Source organism: Physeter macrocephalus, chromosome 14 (assembly GCF_002837175.3).
Source record: "Physeter macrocephalus isolate SW-GA chromosome 14, ASM283717v5, whole genome shotgun sequence".
Lineage (NCBI taxonomy): Eukaryota > Metazoa > Chordata > Mammalia > Artiodactyla > Physeteridae > Physeter > Physeter macrocephalus.
Window position 1 is genome coordinate 83,121,377 of NC_041227.1, and position 25,550 is coordinate 83,146,926.

The following is a 25,550-nucleotide window of genomic DNA, read 5'->3' on the forward strand; positions in this document are numbered from 1 at the left end:
AAACACTCCCATTTACCACTGCAACAAAAAGAATAAAATACCTAGGGATAAACCTACCTAAGGAGACAAAAGACCTGTACGCAGAAAACTGTAAGACACTGATAAAAGAAATTAAAGATGATACAAACAGATGGAGAGATATACCATGTTCTTGGACTGGAAGAATCACTTAAAAAAATAAAAAATTAGTAGCTGAAACTTGTTTAAGATGCTGGTGGGCTCTACCATCTCTGGCTAATGGACCCTGACTCCACTTTCTCTGTGGGAAGTGGGGAGATGCCCTGGCTCCTCTGGTGCAACAGAGTTTCCCACATCACCGCCAACGTCCAACCTGCCATTCGGTTAGTTGGTTAGCCCTTCCTGGAGCTCTGCAGCCACTGCTCTGTCTCTGCAACACTGGCTGCTGCACCAGCAGGCCCTTCCCTCCCTTCTGATTCCCAGCAGCCCCGCCACCATTCCTCGGTGCCCTCTCTAAGCGAACCTTACACACAAGGGGACACCTGTGCTCTGCAGCATGTCGCCCCACACCCCGTGCCCCTCGCTCACTATGGCCTTAGTCCTGGCCCCTCACCCACCCACCGCAGCTCACTTGACCTCTAGCAGCGTTTTACACAGTTGACTCATGAAACACTCTATACTTTCTTTGACCAAGAAATACTGCTTCTGATGAGTGTGCCATCACATCTTGTCAGGTGGCCTTGTTTTGGAGGAACAATGACCACACATCATGAGAGAACCTGTATCTGGCGACCGGAGTGACCAGGGAAGGGAAGGCGGGGGACTGTGCAAGGGAGAGCGTCAGGAATGCTGAAGATGGCAGCAGCTGTCCGCGCCCACACGTGCCACGCATCCTGCAAGCGGTCTCAGGGTGTGGGGCGCACAGGAAGAACAGATGGGAGCTGTGACGGCAGCTGATCAGCTACTTGAAGGAAAAGAGTTTCTAAAGTACTGAACTGCGACTGTGAAAACACATACTGCACTGCATTAAAAACAATCTTTTTGACGTCAAGTGCTTTAACCCCAGAAATAAAGTTAACCTGAAACACAATCAGGTCCCAGGTATTTCAGTAAACAACCCTGTACTCTGGTCACCATACTGTACTTCTCTCCCTTACTCTACCTGTCCCCTCCACAGACAAAAAGACTGGTAAGGGTGGTATATTAAATAGGCTGTCACGGTTCTCATATTTAATTACATTATTATTGTTAACTCTGACATGCACAATTTCGACAGCATGAAAATATAAAACTTCTCATTAATTTTGTTATACTAGAAACTTAAAATGCATTCAAAGTAGAAAATATAACACATTAAATATATATTCAAAATAATCAAAACATGCTCATAACATTCTAATTAATTTAATAGAAACGTCAATTCCTAAAGTACACCTTATTACATATAAGGCTCCTGTTATAAAATTTTTCATATTTCCACCAACCCTGAAATTGTTTCATACAATAATGAAACATACCTGGTTTCTTCCTCTGCGTTTTCCATAGTTCCTTCTTACCAGGGCTTTATAATTCTCATTTTTCTTGGTTAAGTAGTAATATAAAACACAATCAGGAACACTCTACAAAAAAAAAAAATTATTTTTGAGGATCCAATGAAATAAAATTTTTTTAAAATATCAAGTAACACTTTCAAGGAAAATCTCTAGTGTTCTCAAAGTATAAAATGAGGAAAACCACAAATGGCTAGCTTTTTAAGGCATATCTAAGGCTGTAAAAATACGTATATATAGTGTCTACTATCTTGATGGACAATTACAGCTGTCTTAATACAAATTATGTAAAAGATGCCAGGAATTATCAGAAACATTCAAGCACTTTCTTCTTTACGAGTAACTAAATTCTCTTTCTTCCTCTATATACATAAATATTCAAAATGTCTCACTTTGCTCACAAACCCAACATCCAATCCACTGTGAAAAAATTTCAGGGACAATCAGGACTCTGAAATTTTAATTAGAAGTTTAATGATATTCAAAAGACATTGTAACCTATGTGTTTTTAGGGAAATATAATATCAGGTCATTTTTGATTAACCATGAAAATTAGTCTGTGTTCTGTGCTCAGAATTGGTCATCATATAATTGTAAATATCACTATACTATTCACATGAGAATCTTTTCTGTATCAAGCCCTTTGCAAAAATTCTATTTAACTACTTATATTTCTATTTAACTACTTCTGTGCACTAGGCACAGAAGCTTCAAAGCAGCAACCATCACAAACCTACAGACATTCTCAATGCAAACCATTTCTTACCTTCCTTTCCAAGTAAGATGCAATTAGTCCAAAGTTTTTTGGATGCTGGATAAACCTGAGTAAAAGAAAAAAAAAAACACACACACATTTTAACAGCTTAAAAAGAGCGGGGAAAGCCCTTGGGAATAGAAACATAATGTAGATTAATTTCTAGCGACTCCTAAATACTAATGTCCTCTTAAAGGGCAGAGATTCCTGGGCACCGGTCCGCCAGGAACTGACTGGATTGGAATACAGTAGAGCACAGAAATCTGTAACTTTAAAATGCACCCCCGGGTGAACAGGACACCGCCCAGGTTTGGGTACCACTCTTAAAATGACTCCACAACCCTGTTCTTACCTGGTACCTACATTCCCACCCATAAACTTACAGGAAGGTCATATCAAATCTGTCTTTTCTGACTTCCACAGTACCCACTCAAATGCCAAAAATGGGGTCAAGTTTTGGAGGAAACAGTTCAATTTACAAATAAATGCCAATGCTTTTCACTAACTTATGTAAGCTTCTATTAGAGAGTAATTTCAAATTTAAATTACTTGTCCTTAAAGATCTCCTTCTCATGGTCAGTCCAAACATTCATGAACTGCCTATCTTTATAAACCTTCATAGGGTCCTCCATAAGCCCATTCATGTTAATGAACTTGACCCTTCTCTGTTCTGCATCAAACATCATAGGTGGGATCACAGACAGCTGTCGCATTTGTTTCTCATTATTCTGAAAAAAAAAAAGAAAAAAGAAAAAAAATGCAATTTACAGAGAATAAAACTTTAAAAGGGCCACAGACCAACTGTCTTAATAGACGATGAAACACCACGTATGTACTTTAATGACAACAGCAGTGGTACCATAACATCTAACATACAGTAATTATACATATTATCTAATAAATACTCATTGCATGAACAACAGAGGCAGAGAGTACAGGTATTATTTTTTTTATAATCCACTACCACAATTTGAGAAGAGTTCTTTCCTTAAAGGAAGCTGATACTTCAAATAATGAATCTTAGACCTAAAGGATACACAGTAATGTCAGGTCACTGAAGTAATGATCTTATGAAGCACTTACTAACATTAATATTGCCCCATTTTAAAAAGTCTTAACATCATTTTAAAGAATAATAAAATAGAAAAATAAGCAGACAGGAACCGAAATCTTAAGGTCATTGATTTTAAATTAACTAAACTTACTTAGGTATTAAACACTTCTTGCTAATCTTACATAATCTTTCCATTGCAAATTTAAGACTATTATCCTGAGAATTTCAACTAAAACTTGGTTACAGTTATACAATTTATTTTTCCCCCAGTTTAATTCAGTAAGTTTATAAGCACAAACTTCCATGAGAAAACTTCTACCAAAAAGTATAAGTACTGACCTCAATACAAGGCTAGGTTTTTTTCCTGAAACTCTTCTCCTAGAAGCAGACATTGCCTCAGAGTCAAGTCCTTACAAAGGTTCTAATTTTATGGGTACTCTCAATGAGTCTGAACACCAAAGTGTGGTTTGGGACAGACACATTAGCTTGAAATCACCTCACCTGATACTAGTTTTGGCTGTTTACAGATGCCCCCCTTATAGAATCAGTCAAAAAGTGAGCAAAGAAATTTAACACAGAGTTAGTCATCACTGCAGAGATTATGGCCACAAATTCTGAAATGTATAGCAATATAATAATTGTCTTCATTACGTAAGAGGACCACGATGTTCAAATAAACATGACTTTCAGAATTTAGAGATGAGATTTTTTTTAAAGCCATATTATAAAACCAAAACTAGCAAAACTCAATATATGGTTTTTGGACCGACCTTCAGAGATAGTCTGAAAACAGCTACAAAGATTCACTGTTAGGAACAGAAATTTATTCTTATTCAGAACCGATTTATTAATATCAGATCAGATCTCAGGTGGCTAGAGATCACACTCTGGACATCCCCCCGAACCTCAGGTCCACAACCCAACATACAAACACCTGCAAAGTACACGCTCCTTTGTTCTTTTAGGAAACGGCACCAGCAGCTCAGTCCTCTAACCTGCTCTTCTTTCTCACCCCACACTTGTCCTGTCCACTCTACCTTCTACAGATCTCTCCACCAGGCACTTCCTATACATTTCTGCCACTGTTGCCCTGACTCAGGTCCTTATTTTTATCATAACAGCCTCCTCACCTCTTTCCAGGCCTCCCTCCTGCCAAAGCCGTCTTCGTAAAAATGGCAATATGATCACAGGGCGGCCTTGTTTAAAACCTTCGATGGTTGGCCACAAACTTTGGAACAACTCAAACGCCGTAAGTGCTCCCTCAGTTATATACAAATAAACCCTTAGTTTATGGGGTATGAGGCTAAAATGCCTGAATAATTAATCAATTAACTTGAATTAAATCAATTAACTGTCTTACCTCCTGTTCAGAGAGCCCATCAATAATTTCAGAAATCTCATGTTCACTCCTAGCAATGGTGGCTGAAAGACCAGCTCCCCTCTGCCCAACTCTAAATATGAGGGAGAAATTAGAGATATATTTAAAGGCCTTTTATAAAGAAGACATATCAGTTAGATTACTTTTACATCGATTTCTTTTCTGAATGGGACTTTTTAATCAACTAGAAGTCAGAGAAGAAACCTAAAATGCTATTGAGAAACTACTTTTAAGCAATATGTTTAAGCCATTTATCTATAAAATTAGTAACAATTTAAATGCTAAGATTTCTTTTTAAAGGTTACATGTCTAAGTTCCATTGGCAGAACTGTTTATGGGAAACTTCTGGAAAACTACAGTTACTGGTGTCATTTTCATCTCAAATAGCAGTCTTTTGTCTGCCTTCCAGAGAACAGGATAGCAGACTTAGAAAAATACACAAAACATTTTTAAAGGGATGGGAAAAAAACACAATCATCATCCCTGACAGAAACTTAATTGTGATTAACGGGGCTTTCATGAGACAGTGGAGAAGAAAACTAAAGCTTCTACCTTTGCAAAAGTATTTGTTCTCTAAAAGTAAAAAGAAATTAGAAACTACATACCAATAACAAAGAATTTCTCTATTAGCAATCAATTTAAGAGTTTTGATCATGTTGGGAGGTAACGAAGAACTGTGAGACATTCAAGTCTATTCTTACTAACTGTCATTTCCAAAGGAATGAGCATTTTCAAGAACTGAAGAATTAATTTCAAAATATTCACTTAAATTTAGATTCAACAGCATGATTAAATATAAAAAATTAATATTAAATTCACTAAGGCATAAACATTGTTAGCTGATAATGAAGTTTTATATTCAAAATAAAAGTTCTTAGACTCACAGACACAGAGAACAGACTTGTGGTTGCCAAGGGGCGGGGGAGGGATGGATTGGGAGTTTGGGATTAGCAGATGCAAACTATTATATATAGAATGGATAAACAAGGCCCTACTGTATAGCACAGGGAACTGTATTCAATATCTTGTGATAAACCATAGTGGAAAAGAATATTAAAAAGAATGTATATATATGTATAACTGAATCACTTTGCTATATAACAGAAATTAACACAACACTGTAAATCAACTACACTTCCATTTAAAAAAAAAAGAGGAAAAACATAATAAAAGTTCTTTATGAACTTTCTTAATGATTAGATTCAGGTAACAATAAATATTCTTAAGGATCAAAAGTATGATTCAAAGGAAAACAGCATAGCCATTGAACATCAAACCACTTACCGCTGAAACCGTTCTTGCTGTTCTCTTTGTTTTCGAATTTCTGGAAACTGCTTTTCATAATACTCCCTTGTTTTGCTTTCTTTAGCTTTCCTCCGAGGATTATTTTCTATTCTGTCCACTTTTTTCTCCCATGCCTCCATGAGCTGATCATAACGTTGGCAGATTTTTTGCTCCTATTAAATACCCGTAGCAAATTAATAATTAAACTAAACTCTGTGATTCTGACAAACCTAATACTTTAAAGTAAAGGTTACTTCTTAAGGCTAAGTCAGAAGTACATGTGGCCTATGACTCAACTGTGAATGAAAAGCTGTCCTTGATCTGAAAGAAGAGAAAGAAAGGGAGCTGTTTTCTAGGAAAGGTCAACACATAGAGCCTATCGTGGCTGGATTTTTTAGTTAATATTAAGACTACACAAATTAACAAACTAAATGATGAGCCACTCTGATAACAATTACATCTTCACTGTCAAAAAAAAATGGAAAATGAGAAATAGAAACATGTAAATAGTTCATAATCCCAAAGGCAAGCAGATTAACATTTTGTTGTTATCCTTCCAATATGTCAGAGAAAACACTCACACTTAAGCCATCCCTCTACTGCTGGACGTTTTGGTTACTTGCAGTTTTTTCTTACTAAAAATAATGCCATATAATGAACATTTCTGACAGTCTGGAAAAGGCAGAAATTGGTTGTACTTTATGATAAAAAGAAATGCAGTAAACTACACGAAATCGAGAACGAATACTTTTAGAGAAAAGAATAATGTATGATCTCATTTTTTAAACAGAGAAGAAGAAAAAAAGAACCGTGCACTACAAGCCCCGGACCGTGGGTGTGAGACAACGAAAGGGCCTGCCACACGGTCAGCTCCAGGAAGCGGCCGCGAGGGGAAAGCACTGCCTTCCCCATGTCCCGTCTCCTCATAGCCTGTCCACTCCTGGGCCTCCACCTGCGCTCAGCTCTATGACGCCCCCTTGGTCTCATCTGGATTCAAGCAACGGCCTCCTTCCTACATGACTCCCATGCACCCTGAATGGCATAACCAGATGCAACTTCTTAAAACACAGAGCTCAACATTTCACTTCCTCAGCTCAAACACTTAAAAGCCGCCCTCAGGATCTGACCCAAAGCCCCCTCATGACCCCTGGGCTGTGGACGACCCGGCCCTGGCTTCCCTGCGCAGCCTCACTCCTCGCCACCCTCCCAGCTCAGTCCAAGCCTGGCCCTCTGCAACCCGCCACACTCCCTCCACTTCCCAGACCTTCCCGCGAGCTGCTCCCCCTGCTTGTGAAAGTCTGCAGAGGACTGGTTTCCCTGTGCAACAACCCCTCATGATTCATATCTGCGCCAGCTGTCCCCTTACACGCTCTCATGGTCATCTGTACATCCTGTGCCATCGTAAGACCACAACACTGTAATCGCCTGCAGCCTCATCTACCCCCTTACTCCTTAGGCTCCCTAAGGGCTAAAACCACGTGGCTGCCCGCTCTCTTTGTAGAAAAATACATGGGACAAAGGAAATAGCCAATAAGTATTTATTAAGCAACTCAATGAACATATAAACTTCATAACTAAATACCCTGTGAAGTATGAAAACAAAGTCCGTGCTTCTGTGTTTGTCTCCAGATAGCAAATTTAGCAATTACACCATAATTACAACAAAATTATCGGATAGAAAAAAATACTTTAGCTAATTTCTTATTTATATGTGTATGCTCTTGGCAAAAAAAAAAAAAAAAAGATTCAAGACCGGTAATTTAAGAAAGTATCTGAAGGACTAGACTGGCAAATTAGAACATTAGAAGTTATATACCAAATAAAAGCTGCTGACCCTTACAACTCATTAAACTGTCACGTCCTTAAATACAAGGTACAAAGTTCATTTCTGATGTGAATCAAAGAACATCATTTATTCACTAAAAAATAATTTAAATGAGTTAATAGTCTGTCTAAAATTAGTAGGAACACACTATAAAAATAAGAATACTGGCATTATATTTTCTGTAACTTAATTTCCATGAAGATTATAACCACAAAATTTTTAGACTGCAAGTCATATAATAAATATGAAAAACGATGTGAATGTGAAAAAGCTGAACTTTAGCTGACCCAGTTTCTAATAAGAAAGAACAGTGATGTCTTATCAGCATGACCATAACTTACCCACATTTGTTTGAGGGTTAAGAGACTAAACGTAGATCATCCTATTTCTCTTTCATATTTTTTTTTTAACTACTCACCATTTTCTTTATTTGGGCTAGATGAAAATGTTATACACAGATGACCAAAGAAATTAATTTGATAATGATATTAAATGTGATTTATGACACCAAAATGTTGCTAGAATTAGATTTATATTTACATCACATCTATAGTTACTGTCTAAATCAGCACCTGTTCTCATGTGTGATCAAGAACCGTTCTCACTACAATGGGAAAGCGAATGCCGGAAGAAGCGCGGACGGGAAAGTTGCACAAATTTCAGTTAACAAGGATAGGACCTCACCCTTTGTTTTCTTGCATGATTTCTTCTTTTAAAAAATAAAATGAGTTTTTTCCTCATCACCTGGTTTCTAGAAGAGAAAAATATGGTTGTATGACATTAAGAAAAAGTACAATTTAATAATGCATTCACTTTTTTGTTCTCAGAGACACTGAAAAACAAGCGAAGATCACTTAAGAATATATGATGTAATCAAAGTTAACCCTAATTTTTTTCACCCTGCAAAATAAGACACCTGCAATAATTAGAACTGACTAAAGTTCCTCCCATTCTATAGTAAGACTTTAATACAAACAGTTCATTTTTAGTTATTACATTCAATTGTAAGGCAAATATTTTCAAGTACTGATTACACAGTTACTGATTCTCCTTAAGAACCCTCATGAGATAAACACCTTGGCACACTCTTGGAGGGAGGGGGGCGTAAGAGAAGGCGGAGCTTGTAAAGTTATCTCCTCCCTCAGGTATGTGCTGCCCTCCCTCCTGTGAGAGTACACCAACACAGAGGCGGCTTCTGCTTTACACAGAAACAACACAATACACTCTAAGACGCCACGGAGGCCAACGTGACAGGACAGAAGACTTCCCTTATAACTTAGTGTAATAGTTTCACTTTTCAAATTGGAAGCACTGCAACCTTCAAAAACAATGACATGCAGGCTCAGATATAAATATTTATACCCCACCTACTTCCAGAAAGGATTTCAAGCTGATTATTCAAATATAAATACAAAGCCAAGGCAAGCAGAAGTAATTTTTTGGATTATCTGCCACTCAGGACTAACATTGACACTGGCTCCACTCAAATAAGCATGGACAGTCAGGAGCTGGCTATATGGAAAAGTAGCCAAGAGATGAAGAGAATTATTAAAAGGAACATTTGCTATTTCATACAAAGCAAATGACGGTGATGACAGAATAGCTACTGAACGATTCATACAGACGCATGCAGCTGAGTAAACGATATTTCACAAGGTGATGTACAGTAGGAGCATTACCATATATTCAGTTTGCTCTCATTGTAATTATGTGCTACTCAAAAGCAAATGACAATCAATAAATATAACTTAAAATGTTTCCTAAGAATTTAAATGAAGAACCCCATCTCAGGACAGTGTGATAAGCACTGTAGTAGGCAACGTAGCTAATATGAAATAAATCAGGGCTGTTCTGCAGCTAATATCAGGGAAAAGACAGAACACAAACATAACGGAAGCTTTGCGGAAAAAAAAATCATTAAAAGTAGCCAACTAGATTTTATCTGCTATTCTCCTTTGTAAAAATGTTAAAACAGCGAAACAGTTCCAAAACAAGGTATATTTTATATGAGTTTTGCCTAACCTACTTCTAAGGGTTGTCAAGCCCATAGCAGCATCTCACAGAAAAATTCTAAGTATATGACTTTTATTACAAACCACTTACTTAACAAAAGTTAAAATTATTCAAATTTCCATTTTTGTCATGCATACTACCATGCAAATTATATTTGCCACCAGTTCTGCAAAGTAGTCGACTATTGCACATACTCTCAGTAAGAAAATTTTTTAAAAGAAAAAAAAAAAAATATATATATATATATAAATAGCAATGTGCTCATTAGTAACGGTACTAGTAAGTAAGTATAATGTTCTGGTTATACTTAATAAAACATATAAAGTAGAAATATCACATTTTTGTTACAAACTAAGAATAATTCATCTAAAATTCTCTTAAAATATGATAATAAAAAAAAGATACCTATCTAGCTTCCTCTCTTACTTCAATCAGATCAGTAAATTAGGTTTTCTTTTCACTTATTTTCTCATTCCAAAATGTGCATCCATAAAGGCCTGGTGTCTGGGATGAGCAAGGCTAAGCAAACTACAACCTGGAGCAGTCTCCTCACCCACATGAGGTGGCTGAGCGCTTCCAAGGCACCAGGACATGAAATGGCAGAAGGGTCTACAAATACCGTCATTAGCAAGAGTCATGGAAGGGATTTCCCTAGAATAGGATTTTGAATAATGATAAAATGATCCGTGGCACTTCTACTTTGCAATGGCAGATGTGGCTTGGTGGGGGACGGTGTCATCACTAGTCTTAAATGAAAAAGCTTCATTATCTTACTTCATCATGCGCCTTGCAGGTACTCCACTGAAAAAAAGACAAAACAGGAGGCAAAAAATTCAAGCCTCAAGGTAAGCCATTTCAATGTTAAGTATCCACCTTTTTTACTAGCAGATTATAAAACCAGCTAGTTTTATGCAATAATTTATTTTATTTTTTGGCCTCGGAAACTCAAAGCTGTTACCCCAACCCCCAAGAAGCCAGAGGAAGATAACATATAGTAAAACGACAGCAAATTACACAAATCTAAAACACACCTACACTATATTATAACACACCTACACTATATTATAATACTATGTCAGCAGATAACATAAAAATGATCTCTTTATAGAATATACGGTCTTTAACTGAAGAACTCCAAAGATGATCAATACTTACGTCTTGATGTTCTCATGGTACACCTTGGTATCTGATGGCTGGTTATAGAGTGGCTATAAAATAAATCAAACATTTATATACAAAATGTTGTGCATCATATAGTCTATGAAGAGACAAAGACACAATTTCTATCTCAATGGAAGCTGAGGTACAGTACTACTGGGTCTACACAACAGATGCCCTACCAAAACCCCCAGACTCAGGTTCCCTGAATAACTCTGTCCACCCCATCTCCTAACAATGCCACTGCTCTAAGAAAGTTCATAAATCCACTGTATCCCGTAATAAATTCATTCATAGATTTTTTTAAATCTCAAAGGCAAAGGAGGATTTAACACCAATATTACCCTAACAGTATGATTCAAAGAGCTTTCTATTTCTGTTCTTACTTCTTTCTCCTTCTACCTGAGTGATTAAATGGCTGCTCAGGCAAAAACACAATCAGGAAAATGCTTCTACAAAGGTAACCAAGTTCGTGCACATTATTTCAAGCTTATCACCCTTACTGCCCAGCTACATCACTCTCATCCCAAAGTAAGTGACTGTATTCCATTTTATCCCAAGAAAAACTGCTACAAAAAGAGCACTAGACATGAAAAAAGAAATTTCTTACTTACCAGTTCAACTTTTGGGCCAAGACCTTCAAATATTTTATGAGCTTCTTCTGCTTTTTTCTAGATAAAAACATTATTATATTGTATAATTAAAAATTATATTACCTAAATGCAAAATCACTTCCAATTTAATAACATTTACCTAAATACTAATCTACAGTCAAACTTATCCTTATTTCCAAATATTCTTCTTTCATATGATAGCCTGAAATACTCTCTAATTTTATTTTCATAACTCCCTCACGAAATTCAGTCAAATCTGAACATTTGTATTGAAAGCAAAACCTAAAGAATTGGTAAGTTCTTAAAAACAAACAGATATTAAGATTCCAGGAAGAGGGAACAGATATTCACTATTAGAAATCAATCCTTCAAACATTTTTAATACTTCAACTCAATGTCTTTATGGTGTTTTATGTTTTTAAATTTTCATTAAAGTTGCCAATCTTTACTACGGTAAGCCAAATTGATCTCTCTGAAGAAAAGCTTATAATGAGCATATTTTCCAATTATAAGAAAACCTTAGTAATAACAATAGAGAAAACAACTAGCTTCAATTACTCAAAGTATTCAGTAATAAATAAATGTTGAATTATATACTTTTACATGCCTTTTTCAAAAGTAAAATCATCTAGACCAAAGTGCTATCTATCTAACAGAAATCTACCTTTAATAGACAAATGAAATATAACAAAATTCAATACTAAAGCTGTTTAAGCTGGAATTTGACATCCAGCAAATGTGTTGGGGGTTCTCAGATCTCTCTCTTGCCCCAGCACATGCTCACTAGTAACAACAAGGGCTCACTGCCCGCTGCAGAGACTCCCACGTCCACGCACTGTGGCTGGGAAACTCTCCAGGGCTTCTGATGCAACACACAAATGGGAATGGAATCAATCAGTATCCCCAAGTGTAGAGAAAGATGTTCCCTTAAAATAAACGTTATCCTTTTCATTTATCAATTACAGTAGTTCAAATATTTATTTGGCATATATTATGTGAAAAGAACTATGTTTAATTAGCAAAGGATGCTCAAAGTAGTGTAATGTACTTTCCAAACTCCAAGAAACTTAAAATGTTATTAAGATGAGAAATAAACATATCAAAAATATCATATACAAAACTATAAAAAAACCACTGAACTTGCATAGCTAATGCTATTTCTGTAGATAGTTTTAAGTCGATTTGTCGACCTTGGGATTATTAACATTTGGGCCAGACATTTCTTTGTCATGGGGGCTGTCCTGTGCACTACAGGCTATTCAGCAGTACCCCTGGCCACTACCCACTAGATGCCAGCAGCACTCCACCCCTCCCCCAAGTTACAACAATCAAAAGAGTCTGCAGTTGAGAACAATGTTCTAATTTCAAAAAGCCAAAATGTAATTATCAGAAAATTTGTTAGCTTTAAGGTGTGTGTGTATGTATATATATATATATATATATATATATATATGTTAAATAACACACAAACAGCATAATCACAGATGATAAATCTGGAATATCTAGCACCTACAGCTGATTCTCTCTAGATGACCTACACTCTCCAACGTTTAAACCTGCTTTCTTGAGGCATTCCACATTACACAGAGTCTATGCCAAGAACAGGCAGGCTAAGTGAGGCTGTAACAGAGAATACTGAGAGACAAGGGGGAAATCGTATCACAACAAATATTTACTGGTATCCTATTACGTAAAGGCACTTACCTCTTCAGGGCTAATTTTAAAGGCTAATATTTAAGGTGTTTGCATATCCCAAGATTTAAGTTTTGCAAGATTTTATTACATATTTGACTTCATGTTGGTTTAACTGCTAAGAACAGATTAACCTATCGTTTGGCAGAAAAAAATTAATTTAAAACCTTCACATTTACATAATATAATTTTATTCTAAGTCTATAGATAGAAGTAATTAATGCATCAAACATATGTTGATTATGTTCTATGTGCCAGGCACCCGCGAGACACTAAGGAAACAATGAATAAGATATCCTTCCTGGTGTAGGAAGATAAGGAGTCTTGAAAGGCTGCATAGAGAAAATGATCCTTGAGCTGGGTCCTGAAGTCGAGTGCACTCAACAGACAAGAAAGGCAAGCCACGGGGATGCCTGACGGCAGGGGCAACATCACGGGGTAAATTACTAACGTCAAGGGAACATTCACACCTGTTCTGGTAGGGTATGGCTAAGAAAGGAGTATTGGGCCACGGGCCAGCCAGGCAGGTATGTAAGCACTGATGAAAAGGTTGGGCTACTCTGTAGAAAGGGGGAAATCATCAGAAGGTTTTATTTGGAGAACCACGTGAGGGGGCTCAAACATGAAGGATGGATTAGAAAGAAAAAAAAGACTGAAGGAAGGAAACTCAAGCATCTATGAGAGGTGAGGGCTCCAATCAAGCAACTGGCGAAGGAGGAAGAGAGAAGCAATTGACCAGACCAATATCCAGGAGGCAGGACTGAGGCCCGCTCTTCACTGATTAACCAAGTCTGCAGAGTGGCAAAGAGAGAGAGATCGATAGTTTCCAGGACGACGGCCGTGGTGACCAGAGGTTGTTGGCACTAAGGACATTCTCCACCGTCAACCACGTTCTTTCTTCGGGTGCCACGTTAACTTGCAAATCATTCAATCAAAATATAAACAACATGTTCCTGAAAGCTTCACTGCACACCCTCTCTTTTCTATACGTATTACAATACTGAAGTTAGAGCACTTACAAATACTTTTGGAACCTACAACTGGGAAGGGTAACAGCAAATTGAACTGTTAAAAACAGTCCAGGAGAAGAGAGTCTGTTTGGAGACGAAATGAATCCTAGCCTCAAGTTTAAATGTGATACAAGGCAATTTTTCTCCCAGGAAGCCAATTTTAAAACTAACAGTCAGTTTGAGGTAGTTTTCTGCCTCGCACTAACTTTCTAAATAAAAGAAAGATGCCTCGTACGAGATAAGGGCCCCTATCTCTCGGGCCACATTTGGCTTAATTGCCAACCAGTATCTGCCACTGTCAAACAAGGAACAAGAGGGAGATGTACTCTTGTTGCCCCCATCACTCTGTGCCCTCGGTGTCAAAACAGGTAAGGTCATTCATGACAAAAAGCTACAGAGGCAGCGAAGGTCTAACAAAAGGCAGCATGGTGAGGAGGAAGACGCAGGCAAGGCCAGCGGTGAGAAAGCCGGCCTGTTTCCATCACGCCCCTCGGGGGCTTCTGCTACCATCCAGGGTCTACTGCACAAGCACCACCAAGGCAGACGACTAGCAGCAGGGGATACAAAAAGAACCTATTTTTTGAAAGATGATTTCTACGGTTACTGAGTTTACAGCAATCCTCATTGCAAGTCTAATATTAAGACAGATTTCAAGTTTGGTTCTTCTATTCTTCACAGAATGTGTAACAAACTGAATTGTAAATGCTAAAATGGCAAGAAGAGGTCTAAAAGGAGCTTTCATTTCTGCTGATGGGCATCAAGGAACATTTACTACACTAGCTAATGAAAAAAATAAATTAACACAAACTGAATTCTCTATCAGATCTTGTTCAATAGTTTTCAGTCCTCACATCCTAGTCAGGCAACCACAGAATTCACTAACATTGGAACTGTTTATTAGGCCTGTAAGAGAAGGCTAATTAAGAAATTCAATCAATTAATAAATATCATTGAATTCAATGTATTTGAAAAGTAACTCATACTAAGAAAGCAGTCAATATTTTATTTTATAAGATCCTTTTCCATTTTTATCAGCTCTAATCCCTATTTACTTTACTCCTGAAGTCACAAACTGGCCATGAAGCCTATCAGCCCTCAGAAGTACTTTCTTGTTCTCCAGTGTGTTTTTTTTAGAGCAGGAGATTTCATATAAAATCCGTGTACCTTGCTTCTCTTAAACAAGGGAGCACCTGTTGACCTTGGGCCACATCCCTGCAAGGACCCCAGCGTCACTGCCCTCCAGGCATGCCCTGAGGGGTCCTCAACACTCATTCCACCGACTGCCCTTCACCCTCACTGGACTCATCTTCACGTAGGTTATTCTGCCCAATAAATTGGACTGATTTTGAACCCAGTCAAGGAACTAGTAATAATTGCCCATATTTCTGCCTCTCAGTGACTTCAAATTCCTTAAGTACTGTGTACCTGATGACTTTCGCTTATCTATCTACACACACACGTACACCTGAGTCCAAGATCATGCCTATAAAAGTGTATTTAATGACTATCTCACAGCTGCTTTTCTTAAGGTCAATTTCCTTTAGGATCCGGGCTAACCTTGCTACAGGATGCCTGTGTAAGACTCCACTCACTACAAGGCAAATAAACTGAAATGACAATCCCCAACTTCTACCTTATGATCACCTTAAGCTGACAAGCCAATGCTCTACCATAGTACTTAAAGCATATAATTCTTTCTTGAACTGGGGGCTTCTGGAAGACCAGTGTTAAGCAGCTCTGTTGAAAGGTTTTCTTCACATTAAGGTGAAATCAGTTTCCCTTTAACTGCTAGTTCCTGGCCAAAAACTAACTTCAGCATCACAAAATTATTCCTAGAATTGAGGCCTGGCTTTCCTAAATCCGTGGACACTTTTAACTATGAGTATGAAAGAAGAAATTACTTTAACAAACCTAAAAAAGAAAGTTGACCTAAAGGTCAATGGCCTCATACTTTGTAACTAAAATTCAAAGCACAGCCCAGCTATCAGTTCTGAAGCAGATAATGCAAGTCGTTTCCACGTCCAATGACCATCTCTACTAGAAGAGTGTATTTGGCATTAAATGTTGCTCATAAAGGGAAAAACTACAGAATGGCTGTATTATGTGCTACACACTTGCTTACCACTATTTATATAACAGGGGAGAGACTCAGCTGATAAAATTATACTGTCACAAAATAGTATTACCATATGACATGCAAATAAAATATTAAATAATTTAAGACACAACCATCAACTTTTCTTCAGTACATAAAGAAAAAAGACCAAGCTTCAGTCAAAGTTTAAGAACATTAAAAATTATAACAGAAAGCAGGTTTAATACAATTAATATTACCACAGAATACACAGATGACTGGAAAAGGCATAGTCCAGTGGTTTTAAAGGCCTGTGCCGTCGGGAATGGCATGAACTTACCCGATTTTCATCGTAAATAATTTGGACAATACTGCGGTGTTTCTGCTCCACGGGAGGAGGGGACACAGGCTTCTCAGGCTCTGGAGGTTTAGCGGCTTCTTCTTCGAGCTGTTGCTAAGAGACCCAGAAAGGAAGAGTCAGGCATCTGCTGCACATCAGCCCCACTAGTAATTAATCACCAGAGATAACACATGCTTCTGAACAATGCTTTGCTGATTCTATAGGGTAATCACTTAATCTACTAAGGCTTAATGGACCCAAAGGCTCTAACGAACCCAATCAGATTTATTTTGACTAATAACTAAACATAAGTCAACATTTGAAAATTCCTTTTATATTTTAATTCTGATAAATTTAAAGCAAAATAGTAAGAGAATCTAAACATATGAAGGTACCCCATCTACCTCTATCACAATGACCTTTTGTGGCACTGTAATAATGCTTTTCTGTGTTATAGATACACAGTATGTGTTAATGTCTGGCAGGGAGAGTATGGTAGAACATTTAAGGGTTAATCTTTAAGTCAGCACAGCACCATCCTCTACCCTACTCCCCTGCCAAACTTTCCATTCTATCGCGAAGAGGCCCTGGGAAAACCAGAAGAATATGGACTGCTGGTATGTGCAATCACAAGGCAGGGGCCTATCTGAATTACTCTGCCCAGGAGTCAGCCTTAGGGTCACCCATTACAAGTGGTTTGATCCTAGGACCCCTTCTAGTCCTTACCTCAATCTTGAGCAAGTATACAAACCCCTCACATGTAAAGTAGGGATATTAATCCTACCTACCACATAGCTTTCTGAGAGGATTAAATGACTCAATATATGTCAAGCACAACTATAAACAGTCAGTAACTATTACCTACAATTATTACTGAAGTAAGTAAGGACTCAGCTAGGTTCACCGCTTTTTGTCTTCCATCACCTAACTAGTGCCTGATACCTAGTAAAAGCTCAACAAATAGCTACATGGATATAAGTTCACTGAATGAGATGATAAAAAGACATTAGGTAAAGATGGTTAAGTCTACCAAAGGCCTAGCAGAAAAAAAATCACCTATACTACCAAGTAAGACTGATAGTCAAGGTTCCTAGTCATTTAAGTCAGACCGCACCCAAATGAAAGGATAAAAATCCTCCAAGAGAGAAGCTTTGAGGACCACTTCCACTTTGGAACAGAAAGTACTCTTGCAACCTGCTATCTGTGTGAGCAAAAGATATTTGGAGTTCTGAGATCATTTTTATGGGAATGAGTTCTTCAACCATGCCCTTTTATTCCTTTGCTCAGAGGGCCTTCTTTTAGAATCCCTGTTAAGTAGGTGCAGAGAAAGAAATAAACAAGTTTCAGGAAATCATATTTTGTTCTTAGTAGCTAAGTAGCCCTGGGACAAAACCACAGTAACAGAAAGTCTAAAAACAAAACAAAACAAACTTTCCTCACCTATTCTTTTACATTAACTTTACGATAATTGTGACAAACTTTAAAAATAAATTTAGTTAGAATTTTTATTGAAATTGTATAAAATGTGAATTAACATGAGCTCACATTATTAATACTGTGTTTCTATTCTGCTGTATTTATTTACTCAAGTTGTCTTTTATATTCTTCAATAAAATTTATAGCTCCTGTATATCTCATAAGTCATACACTGTGTCTCATTATTTTTAATTATTTTAATGGTTTACATGTTATTGAGCATTCACTATGTGACACATTATATAATACATTCATTATCTCAACTCATACAACAATCTCATGATTCAGTTGGTGTTATTAGTATTATTATTATTTTATACATGAAGAAACTAAAGAAAAGTAAAAATATGACCAACCCAGAAGAATAAGACCAAGACTTAAAAGAATTATCAATAGGGCTTCCCTGGTGGCGCAGTGGTTGAGAGTCCGCCTGCCGATGCAGGGGACACGGGTTCGTGCCCCGGTCCGGGAAGATCCCACATGCTGCAGAGCGGCTAGGCCCGTGAGCCATGGTCGCTGAGCCTGTGCTCCGCAACGGGAGGGGCCACAACAGTGAGAAGGTAGGCGTCCACAAAAAAAAAAAAGAATTGTCAATAAACCTAATATGATTTAATAAATAAAAGAGGGCTCAACATATTTTAAAAAAGGCAAGGGTGGGACATTTTTTAAATGACCAAGCAGATTTTTTAAATGAGCCAAATAAAAATTCCAGCAGTAAAAACATAATTATTGAGGGACTTCCCTGGTGGTCCAGTGGGTAAGACTCCGACATGCCCAATGCAGCGGGCATGGGTTCGATTCCTGCTCGGGGAACTAGAACATCAATATCAGCATAAAAAAGGACAGGGACTTCCCTGGCGGTCCAGTGGTTAAGACACTGTGCTTCCACTGCCAGGGGCATGGGTTCATTACCTGGTCAGGGAACTAAGAGCCCACATGCCACACGGTGAGGCCAAAAAAAAAAAAAAAAAAAAAAGACAAATAGAAAGTATAAAATAGTTTAAAAATAACTGAGATATTACCAATCATCATTGTCAATTTTTTTAATAAATTTATTTATTTTAGTTATTTATTTTTGGCTGCGCGTGGGCTTTCTCTAGTTGCAGTGAGCGAGGGCTACTCTTCGTTGCGGTGCGCAGGCTTCTCATTGCGGTGGCTTCTCTTGTTGCGGAGCACGGGCTCTAGGCGCCTGGGCTTCAGTAGTTGCACAGTGTGGGCTTAGTAGTTGTGGATCGCAGGCTCTAGAGCGCAGGCTCAGTAGATGTGGCGCGTGGGCTTAGTTGCTCCGTGGCATGTGGGATCTTCCCGGACCAGGGCTTGAACCTATGTCCCCTGTATTGGCAGGCGGATTCTTAACCACTGCACCACCAGGGAACATCATCGTCAATTTAAAAGAACTAAATTACCCTGTGGAAAGACAGTTTGTCAGACTCAATAAAAAACAAAACCCAGATACATACTTATATAAGAGATATACCTAAAATACAAGCACAGAAAGTAAAGGGAAAGAAAATGATACACTAACCTATATCAACCAAAAGAATGCTGATCTAACTACATCAATATCAGGCGAAGCAGACTTTATGGTAAACAAAGCATTGGCAAGGATGTGGAGAAAAGGGATCTCTTGTGCACTGTTGCTGGGAATGTAAATTGGTGCAGCCACTACGGAAACAGTTCCTCAAAAAATTAAAATAGAACTCCCATATGATCCAGCTATTCCACTTCTGGGTATTTATCCAAAGAAAAAAAACATAAACAAGAAGATATATGCACCCCCATGTTCACTGCAGTTTTTTTTGGGGGGGAGGGGGTCATCATTAAAAGGGGTCAAAATGGGAAATGAAAGGGAGGATAACAGAGTTTGGGGTTGCTGTGGCTTCGGAGGTGCAGACTAGTTCCACAGTTTGATTTCCTCCTGGCCATTAAGGTAGGAATTTGAGGATTGTATAAGAGCTGAAACAGCACCACTTGAGAATGGGAAGCGGTAACTGGGAGGTTGCTGTCCACAATGTCAGAACCCAGTTTAGTTCACGAGCCTTCACATATAGGGTCAATTATAGTTTTCAGACTTTTCTGAAAGTTCAATACTTCTCGAAGACCTTCCAAAAAGCAGGCTTCCCAGGAGAATGTGAATTCACTAGCAGATTTGGCAGCTCACTCCAAACAAGCCTAGTTTTAGGCAAATAAAGTTTGCCTAAAAGACAGTTTAGCCCCAGCTCTTCCTTGCAAAAACATCACCATTCCTGAGTCTCTTCTACAGAGAAATCTTGCATCTGCCACTGTATAAATTTCTTCAAGAGCTGGGCTGAAAGGCAGAAATCTTGGAATCCTAGCATGCATCTGAATTTAGGCTTGGACATATTTTCCTGGGGGCATATTTTGTGTTTAGTTTCCCTTTCATGACAGAAGAGATGAAGGGAAGCATCAATAAAATCAGGGGCCCATGTTTCCATATTAATATGAACCTGCTGGTCTTGGATAGTCTCCCAGAGAGGCGGGGGGGTGGTTTGCAGGGGCAGGGGGTGGACCCGGCCACTGCCCACCCTTGGGACACAAGACACTGGCAGCAGCCACTCTTGGGAACTCCCCCACTGCGTAGATGCTGGTACTAGCAGGCCCCACTGCAGCACTATTCACAATAGCCAAGACATGGGAACAACCTCAGTGTCCACCAACAGGTGAATGGATAAAGAAGATGTGGTATATATACACAATGGACTATTATTCACCCATAAAAATAGAATGGAATCTCATCTTCTGCAACAACATGGATGGACCCTGAGGGCATTATTTTAAGTGAAGTCAGATGGAGAAAGACAAATACAGGTGGATCTCACTTATGTGTGGAATCTTGAAAGAAAGACAGGGAGGGAAGGAAAGAAGTAAAGGAAGGTAGGAAGGAAAGGAAGGAGAGAAAGAAAAGGAAAGAAAGGAAGGAAAGAGGGGAAAGAAGGAAGGAGGGGAGGGGAGGGGAAGAAATAGGAGCTAGTAGATGCAAAGAACAGACTGGTGGTGGCAGGGGCAGGGGGGAGATGAACCAAATGGGTGAATAGAGTCAAAAGGTACAAACTTCCAATTATAAAATAAATAAGTCATGGAGATGTAAAGTACAGCTTGGTAACTATGGTTAACAACACTGTACTGTATATTTGAAAGTTGCTAAGAGAGTAGATCTTAAAAGTTCTCATCACAAGAAAAAAAATTCTGTAACTATATGTAGTGATGGATGGTTAACTAGCCTTATTGTGGAGATCTTTTTGCAATACATCCAAATATAAAATCATTATGTTATACACCTGAAACTAATATAACGTTGCGTGTCAATTTTTTTTACCTCAATTTTTTTAAAATTGAGAACTACTAGGAAAAAGAGACAAATCCAAAATCATAGTGGTAATTGATAAGTTACAGACAAAAATGAGAGAAGATATGGATGATTCTTTAAAGTAGAAAATATATACTCTTCTCAAGTATGCCCAGAGTATTTTTATGAAATTGATCATCATCTAGGCCAAAATTCAAGAACCAATTATTTCAAAAGACTGGGTATTAGAGACCATACTCTCTGGCCACAATAAAGTTAGAAATCAAATAACCAAAAATAGTCAAGAAAACATTATATAAAAGAAATTTAAAAGAACACTTTTATTAATACAGGAGATGAAAAAGAAACCAGGATGGATAATAAAACGCATTATAAATTAAAACTTGCTGAATGAAGTTAAAGTAGTGTACAGGGAGAAGGGGGAAGAAAAAACTAAAAAGTTAATGTTGACAAATTATAAAAGAGCAGAATAAAACCAAAGAGGAAAGAAGAAGCAGAAACTGATGATACAGAAGATACAACTATATTCCCCAAAATGAGGGAAAAAACTATCTCCAGAAGAAATAGAAGTGAATGTTTTTAAATTGAATCACTAATTTTAAAATATTTTTTACACAAAAAATACCCACTAGATCCAGCTGATTTTACCAAATAATTACAATCTTAAACTATTTCAGAGTTTAGAAAGGTTATGACATTAGCATGATCTGGTACCAAACCAGACAAGAACAGTATAAGAAAAGAAAATGACAAGCTTATCTATCTCACAAATAAGATACAAAAATCCCAAAATAAATACTGGTAAGTCAAGTCCAGCAATTTATTAAAAATAGATAATACATCATGACTAAGTTAGGTCAAACGTAGAAATCCACAGGTGATTTAACACTAGAAAAATAACTGATGTCATTCATCCTATTAATATATTTTAAAGGAGAATAATAAGATCAACAAACTTATGCAGAAAAAGCATTTGGTGAACTTCAGTGTCCCTCATGATTAAATTCTCAGCACACTGGACCAGATAGGAATTTCCCAATCTGAGGAAGGATGTCTATAATACTGACATCATAACCAGTGGTAGTAAAAAGTACAAGGCATTCCTGAAAAAGCAGAAAAGAACAAGAATAACCACTTTCAATGTTGCACTGCAGGTTTTTTTTTTTTTTAAGTTTTTTTTGATGTGGACCATTTTTAAAGTCTTTATTGAATTTTGTTACAATATTGCTTCTGTTTTATGTTTTAGTTTTTTGGCTGCGGAGGCATGTGGGATCTCAGCTCCCGGACCAGGGATCAAACCCGCACCCCCTGCACTAGAAGGCGAAGTTTTAACCACTGGACTGCCAGGGAAGTCCCAATGTTGAACTGCAGTCTTAAGCAGAGCAATAAGGCAACTGAAAAGTAAGGAAAAGGTTTAAGAACCAGAAAGAAACGTCTTTTTTTTTTTTTTAATGTTGATATGACCATTATCTACATAGAAAACCCAAAAAAATCTACAAATAAGTAATTAAAATTACAAGGATAATTTTGGGAGGTTGCTGGCATATATTAAAAAAAAAGACTGCAGATAAACAACAAGGAGCTATGGTATAGCACAGGGAACTATATTCAATATCTTGTAATAACCTAAAATGGAAAAGAATCTGAAAAAGACCATATATATGAGAATCACTTTGCTGTACACCTGAAACTAATGCAACATTGTAAATCAACTATACTTCAATTTTTTAAAAAAAGTTATTCTAGCATGTGAAAAAAAATGCAACAGTTAGAAGAAATATAATTTTTGAAAAGATATTATTAACAATAGCATCAAAAATATAAAGTCCCTAGAACCGAGTCTAACAAAAGGCATATAAAAGAAAGTAATAAAACATGAAAGCCCTCCTAAATAGACAGATATACCATAGCCAAGGACTGGAAGACTCATTAACATAAAGATACCATCATTCCCGAATTGATTTCTGTATTATGTATGATTCTAATGAAAATTACAGAAAGATATTTTGGAAAACTGAAAAATATGATTCTAAAAGTTATATGAGATGGTAAAAAACTTTTAAAAAGCTAAATCATGCCCAGAGAAGTGGTGTTTGCCTCACTGGAAAAAAAAATAAAGCTCTAGTAATCAGAAAGATATCTATTATATTTCTGCATCAATACCACAAAGAACACAAAGCCCAGAAATCAATCCATATATAGATGCAAACCTGAATTATAATAGAGCTAAAAGTGTAGAACAGTTGGAAAAGGATGAACTTTTAAATTATCGATACAGGGAAAAAAATGAATATTGACCCCTACCCTTGAGACAGACAAAAAAATTCAATTTCTGGTAGATTAAGAATAATGTGATGAGGGCTTCCCTGGTGGCGCAGTGGTTAAGAATCCGCCTGCGTGGTTAAGAATCCGCCTGCAGGGGACACGGGTTCGAGCCCCGGTCCAGGAAGATGCCACATGCCACGGAACAACTAAGCCCATGCACCACAACTACTGAGCCTGCGCTGTAGAGCCCGCGAGTCACAACTACTGAGCTCATGTGCCACAACTACTGAAGCCCGCGTGCCTAGAGCCCATGCTGCGCAACAAGAGAAGCCACCGCAATGAGAAGCCCGCACACCGAAAACAAAGAGTAGCCCCCGCTCACCACAACTAGAGAAAGCCTGCGCATAGCAACAAAGACCCAACACAGCCAAAAATAAATAAATAAAAATAAATTTTTTAAAAAAGAATAATTTGGGCTTCCCTGGTGGCGCAGTGGTTGCGCGTCCGCCTGCCGATGCAGGGGACACGGGTTCGTGCCCCGGTCCGGGAGGATCCCGCATGCCGCGGAGCGGCTGGGCCCGTGAGCCATGGCCGCCGAGCCTGCGCGTCCGGAGCCTGTGCTCCGCAACGGGGGAGGCCGCAGCAGAGGGGGGCCCGCATACCACAAAAAAAAAAAAAAAAAAAAAAAAAAGAATAATTTGATGAGAAAACTATAAAACTTTTAAAAAGACAATATAAGTAAACTCTTTTAATGGTCCCAGGGTAGTCTCATATAAAATCCATAGAAATTCTGTTCACCAAAAATACTGACCTAAATCTAAGAGCTAAAACTACAAAACTCCGAGAAGAAACATAGGTATAAATCTTTGTGACCTTGGATTATGCAACTTGGATTAAGGTTCTTAGATATGACACCAAAAGCGCAAGTGATGAAAGAAAAAATAAACTGGACTTCATCATCATTAAAAACTTTCTGTCCCGGTATGACTCTGTCCTGCTCAGCTGTCCTCTGAAAGGAAGTCACTTACCTCCATCCACCTTCTCTCCCACCTAAGTGTGTGCCCCTGGGGCCCCAGAACTATCTTTTAGTTGTCAACTGAAGACCAACAAAGATTACCACTTCAAAGTGGAGAAAGATGAAAATGAGCGGCTATCTTTAGGAAGGGTCAGTTTCGGGGCTGGTGCAAAGGATGAAGTGCACACTCTTGAAGCAGAGGCAGCCTAAGCAAAGCAGCCCCGGCAAGGTTGATAACGTCTGTACAGCCAATGGCTTCCCTGGGGGGCTCTGAAACAATACTACCTGTGGTCTAAAAGTAGTTCAGGGCTTGTACTTATTAGTGGACAGCACTCAGAAGATGCAGAGTAGGAAGACGAAGAAGAGGAGGATGTGAAACCCCTAAGTATATCTGAAAGTGGTAGCAAGGTTCCACAGAAAACAAGCAAAACTTGCTGATGAAGGTGAAGAGGAAGCTGAAGAAAAAGCTCCAGCAAAGCAATCTATGATACTCCAGCCAAAAAGGCATAAAGTCAAACCATAATGGAAAAGACTCAAAACCATCAAATACCAAGAGCAAAAAAGTCAAGAATCCTTCCAAAAAACAGAGGGAAAAAAAAAATAGAAAAAAACCTCCTAAAACACCAAAAGGACCTAGTTCTGTAGAAGACATTAAAGTAAAAATGCAGGCAAGTCTAGGAAAAAGCACAATGAACAGTCCTGGTAAATTAAGACAGGGAGAGGGGAAAAGGAGAGACGAGTACAAAAGAGAGTCCAAACTGA

General features: G+C 38.0%; 1 protein-coding gene across 1 annotated transcript in view; it reads right to left on the reverse strand.

Annotated features, from left to right (window-relative positions):
- Positions 1 to 25,550, reverse strand: part of NCOR1 (nuclear receptor corepressor 1) — a 163,875-nt gene that overhangs the window by 96,333 nt on the left and 41,992 nt on the right. The window contains exons 6-14 of the mRNA XM_024127921.3: positions 16,705 to 16,818; positions 11,589 to 11,645; positions 10,972 to 11,024; positions 8,488 to 8,554; positions 5,979 to 6,151; positions 4,677 to 4,767; positions 2,812 to 2,990; positions 2,275 to 2,329; positions 1,476 to 1,577 (exon numbers count right to left, since the gene is read on the reverse strand). Coding sequence (XP_023983689.1) covers positions 1,476 to 1,577; positions 2,275 to 2,329; positions 2,812 to 2,990; positions 4,677 to 4,767; positions 5,979 to 6,151; positions 8,488 to 8,554; positions 10,972 to 11,024; positions 11,589 to 11,645; positions 16,705 to 16,818 — 891 coding nt within the window. The remainder of the gene's footprint in view (positions 1 to 1,475; positions 1,578 to 2,274; positions 2,330 to 2,811; positions 2,991 to 4,676; positions 4,768 to 5,978; positions 6,152 to 8,487; positions 8,555 to 10,971; positions 11,025 to 11,588; positions 11,646 to 16,704; positions 16,819 to 25,550) is intronic.